This window comes from Folsomia candida, unplaced genomic scaffold (assembly GCF_002217175.1).
Source record: "Folsomia candida strain VU population unplaced genomic scaffold, ASM221717v1 Fcan01_Sc007, whole genome shotgun sequence".
NCBI classification, from domain to species: Eukaryota; Metazoa; Arthropoda; class Collembola; order Entomobryomorpha; family Isotomidae; genus Folsomia; species Folsomia candida.
In genome coordinates this window covers 6,693,133-6,700,601 of record NW_019091199.1, presented here as the reverse complement: position 1 = coordinate 6,700,601, position 7,469 = coordinate 6,693,133, and the positions used below count along the sequence as shown (strand labels likewise).

The 7,469-nt window shown below is 39.8% G+C and overlaps 3 protein-coding genes across 3 annotated transcripts; all 3 read right to left on the bottom strand.

Moving 5' to 3' along the window:
- Window positions 1-2,424, bottom strand: LOC110851637 (peregrin-like). The gene is made up of 7 exons (XM_022099490.2): window positions 2,089-2,424; window positions 1,949-2,012; window positions 1,236-1,880; window positions 996-1,164; window positions 769-931; window positions 548-703; window positions 1-485 (listed from the first exon to the last, which is right to left on the bottom strand). The coding sequence occupies exons 1-7, from the start codon at window positions 2,275-2,277 to the stop codon at window positions 351-353; spliced, it is 1,521 nt and encodes a 506-aa protein (XP_021955182.1). The 5' UTR covers window positions 2,278-2,424; the 3' UTR covers window positions 1-350.
- A 64-nt stretch (window positions 2,425-2,488) lies between these two features.
- Window positions 2,489-4,327, bottom strand: LOC110852723 (proclotting enzyme). The gene is made up of 8 exons (XM_022100834.2): window positions 4,198-4,327; window positions 3,726-4,141; window positions 3,574-3,665; window positions 3,342-3,477; window positions 3,162-3,283; window positions 2,915-3,095; window positions 2,723-2,846; window positions 2,489-2,655 (listed from the first exon to the last, which is right to left on the bottom strand). The coding sequence occupies exons 1-8, from the start codon at window positions 4,301-4,303 to the stop codon at window positions 2,576-2,578; spliced, it is 1,257 nt and encodes a 418-aa protein (XP_021956526.2). The 5' UTR covers window positions 4,304-4,327; the 3' UTR covers window positions 2,489-2,575.
- Window positions 4,318-7,392, bottom strand: LOC110851634 (folate transporter 1). The gene is made up of 7 exons (XM_035853879.1): window positions 6,556-7,392; window positions 6,318-6,491; window positions 6,194-6,252; window positions 5,608-6,124; window positions 5,445-5,508; window positions 5,179-5,371; window positions 4,318-5,100 (listed from the first exon to the last, which is right to left on the bottom strand). The coding sequence occupies exons 1-7, from the start codon at window positions 6,700-6,702 to the stop codon at window positions 4,704-4,706; spliced, it is 1,551 nt and encodes a 516-aa protein (XP_035709772.1). The 5' UTR covers window positions 6,703-7,392; the 3' UTR covers window positions 4,318-4,703.
- Window positions 7,393-7,469: the final 77 nt, after the last annotated feature.

Genomic DNA, 7,469 nt, shown 5'->3' with positions numbered 1-7,469 from the left:
TTGTTTTGTTGGACGAAAATTTAAGTCTTTATTATTGCCAAATAGTGATTTTTTACATAAATAAATATTATGAAAGGCTTCTTAAAGACATAATGTAACAAGATGTTCAGTTCATGATTAACGATTATATATATCTGCATGTCATTGTAGAAAAACAAGTTACTGTTGAGCAAGATGATGTACACTGCAATTTTCTGCATTTTTTCCTAAGCTATTAATTGATAAGTGAGTGATAATTGATCGATGACATAAAAGTGTCAAACTCCTACAGGATAATTGTTTGAAATCCTTACCTCAGGACGGCTTAAATAAATAGATTATAAGGTATATTATAACGGAAGGAAAAAGTATTACTTATTTTTGTTGGCTTTTGCTTTAACTTTCTTGCCAACACGCGAGTGCGTTTCGCAAAATGCTTCCAACTTCAAATCGGCGTCTGCGTCACCGTCTGCCATGTCCATTCTTAGTCCCGTAGCGCGAGCACACTAAAGTTAATTAAATTATCAATTGATTGTAATTAATGAATTTTAATTTATTAATCTTTCACCGTTGGATGGAAGGCTCTTTTGCATGGTCCATATTTGCACTGAATGGGTGCTCCCATCTTCACTTTGCAAATACAGCAGACTAATGCTAATCGACGCTTGTCAATCGAGCTAATTCCCATTATCGGCTCTTGTAATTTCGTCGACTGCATTTTTACCTTGAAACAATAATTATTTTTGAAATATTTATATTTCGATAAAATAGTGAATATTTTTTTCTTACTTCCGGGATCCACCAGGCACAGAATACGTGTGCCCATGTGTTCATACTTGGAGAGAGAACAGGCTTGAGTGCTCCCCCCTTATTAGGACAGAGGCGACACGGGAGTTCGGCAGTGTTTAAGTTAGCATTACATGGATTGCAGTACCAATTTCCCTTTGGTATTCTTTGAAATAATATTATAATGTTGTTATAAAACTATTATTAAATATTTAATAATATTATAATACTTTTGAACTCCGTAGCAGGCCTGGTGAACAGGAACATTGCATTTGTCACAGAAAAGGATCTCGTTATCTTTTTCAACATTCGGGTCAGCACACACAGCGCAAATGACTTCTTCTTCGTCACTGCCTGGTGTTGCCAAATCTTCTGGTGGCTTTACGACCTCTTGGATCTCTATAATTAATTTCGAGCCATATAATCAAAATATTTTGCTACAATCATTTATTATGCCCTCTTATTCTTACTTGCAGTTTTACTTTTAGGAGAACCATTGGCCGACTTTGCCAGTAAGTCTATGTAAATATCCTCATCATCATCGTCATCCTCAGAATTTATTTTTGACGATGTTGATGGTTTGTTGGGGGCCACCTGAGTTTCATGTTTTTCAAGTGTCTTGCTACTACGCCTCTTGTGCAAGGTAAGGACCAAAGGCTTGGACGGGTTGGTAGTGGCAGTCAATATTGTTTGGTCGTTACCGTTTTCCTTGAACCGTTTTTTCAAAGGGTAAGATTTCCTATCAATGGCTGTATTATCCTTGGCAGGTGAACGTGGACTGGATCTCTTCGCCGGTGGGGACGGTTCTTGTTTCTGTTCTGGAGTAGATGATGTGGTAGTGCGGTGAGTAGGAGCCCTAGAAGCTGATGCTCTAGTTTCATTAGAAGTATTAATCTCGGTCGCATTAACTGCGCCACGCACGTCAACGATGGATGGCGTGCACATTTCTTCGAGTTGAGAATCTGTATGTTCATCTCCTCCATGATCATCATTCTCATGAAGACTGCTGAAGAGGCGTGTCTCCTCCTCCTCGATATCACTATCTACGGCAGGGTCTTCTATTTCGCCTTCACCATCTTGTTTATGATCTTCTCCGGTGGACGGAAAGTTGGGATCTTGAATTCAGTACAAAAATAATAATAATTCGAATTTAAACAAATATTATCCTATATTTAAGACTCACCAAATTCTTCCCTGATCCATTTTTCCACCGAGCATTTCCATTTCTCTAGGCCGATACAGTGCGCCTTGATTTACATAGAACAGACAAACATCAAACTTTTGAACATCAAACATTAACAAATTAGCTGCGACATTTCTCACCGTAAGGAGGTCGCAGCGATCCTTCAATGCTGCAATTTCACGGTCCTGTTCATCTAATCGGTTAACAAATCTGCCACTTTGACTGCCCACACATACAGTTTCACCAGCTCCACGGAATGGTTGGTCGTGACCATTCTTCATCGGACTTGAGCCAGATAAACTTTGTCGCGAAGACCCCGATAAACTCATTTTATTGCAACTTGAAGTGTAACAGTTTTATACCACAAGGACAAATTGTCCTCGGCCTATTTTATTTAATTATTGAATTAATTAATTAATTATGGAACGGACCAAACCAAAACAAAATTCCATGATTTATGAGTATGACACGTAAAAAAATACTTGAGCGGTTGGGTCTGCTTGGTGGGAAGAGAGGAGGCTTCTTGGGGCAAACTGAACGAGACCACCACAAACGAGGAAGATTTATTAATTTAATTATTATTTAGTATTAATTATAATTTATAATATTTAAAACAATTTAGTATCATCATATTTTTCGTAGATTGGCATTAGCTCTAATATGTTTTTCTATCCAGGGCACGTACGTGGCCAAATTAGTGTAAACTCCTGGAAAGGCATAAATCGTGTATATTAAGGGGAAAATGGTACAAACGTAAAAAAGCGACTATCCTACCTGGAAATGAGCCACACCCCTTCCCCCAACTGACAATACCCAATTGTACGAGGGGGGAATTACTATGTCTCGTTGAGGGCGTGGTGTTTCCTTGCTCGGCCATCATCGGTCCACCACTGTCGCCCTTTTCATTTTCATGGACATTTTAATCATTTTTAATGGAATGAATAATTTTGCATTTGAAAATCTTACAATGCAAGCGTCCTTATTTTTCCTTCCGTCCCCTGCGCAAATGTTCATGGATGACATGATGCGATTGGGGGCAAAAAGGTCGTAAATTCGGCGACATTCTTCAAGTTTCCAGACCGGCATTTCTACCATGCGAAGGATCGCTGAATCATAGCCCCATTGACGATCACGACCCCAACCAGCACTAAAAATGAGGCAAAATAATAACAATAACACAGTTAAGATAATGTCTTATCCATGCGTTTCTTACACAATGATAGCCTTGCCCTCAACTTGCTGTATGTTGGTGTCGGCTCGGGGAAGACAGATGGGTTGAATTCGGTCCGAAAAGGTGACAGGTTTATCCATTCGTATCAAGGCGACGTCGTTGTGCTGTAGATATGTTTGTATTTAGATTCGATAAGATGTTATCATTTCACTTGTAATTTACATATGTTTGGGTATTGAATCGCTTGTGGAGAATGACTTGTGCGATGCGTCTCACTTCGTGCGGACCGTCTTTTAAGCTCATGATGTTGTAGTCCCCAATGTGCAATTTTAGTTGTTTCAGGTCGGATGAAGAATATCTGTAGTTTTAGAACTTTTAGATGGGAAGGCATTTTTCAAGATATGCAAATCAGTAAAAAAAATATATAAAAAATAAAATATGATTACGAACTCACGTTGACAAACAGTGCGATGCAGTTAACACAAAGTCCCTCGTTATTAGTGTAGCTCCACAAGTAATTTTACCATTTTTGCCAAAAATTGCTACCTAAAACATTTACCATTAACTATTAGATTCTTAAACTGTGTCCATCTCAATTGTTGTTACCATCCACGGAAATTGACCCTGCAGCGCGGTCCTACCCCCAGTAATCTTTTGACCTTTGTTACTCCACAAAAATCCTTTGCTTGCTCCACCCCACCGCCAATTTACGAGGGATGAGCGTCCACAATCTTTCGGAAAGATTGATCCACTTTCATAAAACGGTGATGACTGATTCACATTAATTTCTTCGTCGTCATCACTCAAAATCCCGTCGGAGAGAAAATTCCCCATTTTGCAACAAATCGTAGAATTTGAGCATAACTCTGATCGCGATGTTTCCAAAATTTCTTGTTCTAATGAAGTTTCAAAATTGTCTTGTGAAAGTGATGCGAGGGGATAACATTCGCTGAAAGTTGTGCATTTTCCGACATCCCCAGAAGCAGTGGTACACTCCGTGTGTGGTGTCAGGGTCGTGTCGCCTTAAAAAAGTTTGGAAATTTTGTATTTTTTCAAAATTGAAATGTAACTTTCTTACCATAATCCGCAAAAGGTGTGGTCTCAGTAATTGATGCATGAGAAATATGAGTCGGTAGTAATACTATCGGTAAAACTACTAAAAAAATGTGATCCAAAAGTCTCATTTTCCCCAATAAAGTAATTTTATATCGTTTTACTTTACTTTCTTGCACTGTATCGCTTCTTATAAAAAATTATATACGAAACCAACCTACGGCAATAATTTTATGAAAGGTATAGGATTACAAATTTCAAAGATGTAAGTATTAAATTGGGCTCATTTTACAGTCCCAGACATCTTTTACAGTAAAAAGTACTCGATTCTTAACTAAAACTGGTTTCGTCACCTACAACGAAATCCTGAATTTAAGTAAATACTTTATGTACGTGTAAAATAAATGTATGTCACAAAACACAGTATGACACTTTTATCGTTGACGATAAATAATAAAAAATCACAGCTTTTCCGCATTATTCAGTCAAAATGCAGGGCAAATTTGCCAAAATTTTAGTAACATTCTACAACTACGTCGGTGCCAGCCCATTATGTTGATAAGCCGCTTCTGCTGAAGAAATTGACGTCCACCTCGCCAAATTACTCGGCGGACTTGGCTGTGGTTGAGTATTTCCTGGTAAATCGTCGCCCGTGGTGTCGTTGTTCCCGGCGTCGCCTCCATCACCGGAAGTGTTTTCAACATCCCAGTGCCGAGTTCTCCTCTGGATCGCGATGAGGAGGAAGATCAACCCCAAAATTCCCAAGTATACGGCATAAACGACAAACTCTTGTCTGATTTCAAGGTCAAATCCAGCCTCGTCTGCGACCGCGTAGGTCAAAATGGTCTGAATTATGAGTGCGAGCAACGTGTTGAGACCAAAGATGAAGGCTTCACTGTCTTCTTTTATGCTTTCGGCGACTTCCGCTCTAAAAAATGTAGAAAAATTTTTTTGATACGTATGTTTTTTATCCTAGCCAAAGCTCATTTTGTATAAAATTTCTTACGCCGCAATGATGATAACGACTTGAAACAAGGTTTGGAAGACGATATAGCATCCATACGCGACGTAGAGAATGTGCGTTTGTGACATCCACAAAAGTACTGCACCTTGGATGAAAGAGATCAGGCAGAGGTAGATTTCGCCCCATTTTAACATCGGGAGTCGAATAAATACGACGCAAATTGCTAAAATTGCACCTGCAAGAGTTTCCCAAAAAAATTAATGGTCTGCAAAAATAGGATTTTTAGATGGAAAAAATGCTGGACATACTTAGCAAAGCGTGTGAAGCGTCGATAACGCCGTTATAAATGCTGGCATGTGTTTCCTCCTCAATCTGGACAAAGAAAATTACAATTTATAGCAAAATTACACATTTTTGCTCATTATTTTCTCCTCAAAATCACGTAAATTTTATGAAGAACGTTATTATCACCTCTTTCCACAAAGGTTCCGCATAAATCCCAACTTGCAAATAGATCGCCTGCGCAATCGACCACCACAACGACCACTTAAGCACATAGCGATTCGAATACGCAATCTTAAAGTCTCTCACTAACGCCCTCGACGCCCTAACGATCCGTTTCTTGGCCCCGACCTGTTTCGGTTTTGGCATCGACATCCCCATCTTTCTCTCCCCGCTGCTCAGTGTCGAAATCGTCGCGACACTGGACACTCTGCGCCCGTCGTTACTCGTGAATCCGGAGAAGTTGGAGATGACGGAGAATCTCGCGTCGAAATAGATGGACCTCTTCACCGTCGGAAGGAATAGGGAGACGAGGAGGGAAAGTGAGACTCCGGCCAACGTGACGTAATTTAGTTTGTCAAGATGGAGAAAATGACCTGAGAGGATGAGTTGACCTGCGACCCCGCCCAAGAAACGTCCCGTATGAAGGGCGCTGTGGGAGTAGGAGGTCACCTTCCGATAGTGAGATCGGTCCACGTTGGCGTACCTGGAAATTAGATAACTAATTGCTATTCGGAAACTTACGAGCCAAAAAATAAAAATTCGGTTTACTTACATGTAGGTCACGTATGCTATTTCGGTGGAGAGGGCGACAGCTTCAACAACTTGACGGAGCTGAGAGAGTTACATAAATAATTAGTCAAATGTAAAGAAATTAAAGCAATTATTTATTTTTTTACCTGAGCCTGCCAAATTTTATCGTACGTCCAAATCGTCATACTCCAGCATATCACAGACGCCACTCCGCCCACAATTATGATCGGTTTGTACCGGAGAAAGTCCGTGATAAGGACGCAAATAAGGAGACTGACGAAATAACCGTACGTCGTCGCGGGCAGGATTTCGTGGACCATCTGAAGAGATTTGCATACCATAATTATATACTTATCTATCCATAAATTACCGTATCTTTCTTACATCAGACGCCGTGAAGTTTCCAAATTCTACAGCAAAATCGACCAGGAATGGTTCCGAGGGTTGGAATTCTTTCAGTAATCCGACCCCACAAAGGACGCCGGTCGTCCATCGCCAATCCCACCAGTCGATGTAGCCCAGCTTATCCATTGTTCTCAATTTTTTTGTACTTATCACTTTCACTCAGAACTCAGGACACTTGAAATTAATCTCACTTTCACCAAGCCCGACTGTCAACTGTTTCCTCCTCCATGTCAAGACCTGAGTGGCAATATTTCCCTTAAAGTTTGTCCATATATTTAACCCAGGACAACAAAATGTGCAAAGTGCATGGTCGGGTTAGGAATGTTATAAAAATAAAATATCTCAAGGTTCACTTTCATGCATGCCAAACAATAAGAAAGAATCCTTCTTCTGCCGATGCAGTTTTATTCTTGACGATGTATGTACACAGATATTTACGACGACAAGAGGGTGCATTCTTCAGATTTCCTCCTTACTTTACTTTGTAATATGTATCGTCATTCCAATTATCGTCACGTTGGAGGCACCCCAAATAAGTAAATATCTAAGAGGACGACAGGGAAGGAGACCAAGCGAAGAAAGATAAACTGGGCTGCTTAGCTTACTACTTTGACAAGTTGAGATTTTTGCTGAGATTATATTATGAGTGCCGGAGGAGGCTATGCTATGCATAATATTTTAATATGTACATACTCACTCATAAATGATATGAATTTCGTGTTGATATGGACGGAATGGAATGCTAGTTAATCTCAAAATTTGCAACTGTGTACTTACTCTCACGAGGTGTAATTTGTGTCTAGTTTGCACGATTCCTCATGTAATATTTGGCATGGTATTTACTTAATAATATTGAGAAACTGGTCCAACGGAAAGATTTACGAACGTTGGAA

Excerpts from the sequence above, each read along its gene's own strand:
- LOC110852723 (XM_022100834.2), bottom strand. The coding sequence starts at position 4,303 with ATGAGACTTTTGGATCACATTTTTTTAGTAGTTTTACCGATAGTATTA. Across the intron at positions 4,142-4,197 it reads CACACCTTTTGCGGATTATG|GCGACACGACCCTGACACCA; the intron begins GTAAGAAAGTTA and ends AACTTTTTTAAG. Across the intron at positions 3,478-3,573 it reads GCATCGCACTGTTTGTCAAC|ATATTCTTCATCCGACCTGA; the intron begins GTGAGTTCGTAA and ends CTAAAACTACAG.
- LOC110851634 (XM_035853879.1), bottom strand. The coding sequence starts at position 6,702 with ATGGATAAGCTGGGCTACATCGACTGGTGGGATTGGCGATGGACGACC. Across the intron at positions 6,253-6,317 it reads ATAAAATTTGGCAGGCTCAG|CTCCGTCAAGTTGTTGAAGC; the intron begins GTAAAAAAATAA and ends TAACTCTCTCAG. Across the intron at positions 5,372-5,444 it reads CGCTTCACACGCTTTGCTAA|GTGCAATTTTAGCAATTTGC; the intron begins GTATGTCCAGCA and ends AAACTCTTGCAG.
- LOC110851637 (XM_022099490.2), bottom strand. The coding sequence starts at position 2,277 with ATGAGTTTATCGGGGTCTTCGCGACAAAGTTTATCTGGCTCAAGTCCG. Across the intron at positions 932-995 it reads GCCTGCTACGGAGTTCAAAA|AATACCAAAGGGAAATTGGT; the intron begins GTATTATAATAT and ends ATTATTTCAAAG. Across the intron at positions 486-547 it reads AAAGAGCCTTCCATCCAACG|TGTGCTCGCGCTACGGGACT; the intron begins GTGAAAGATTAA and ends AATTAACTTTAG.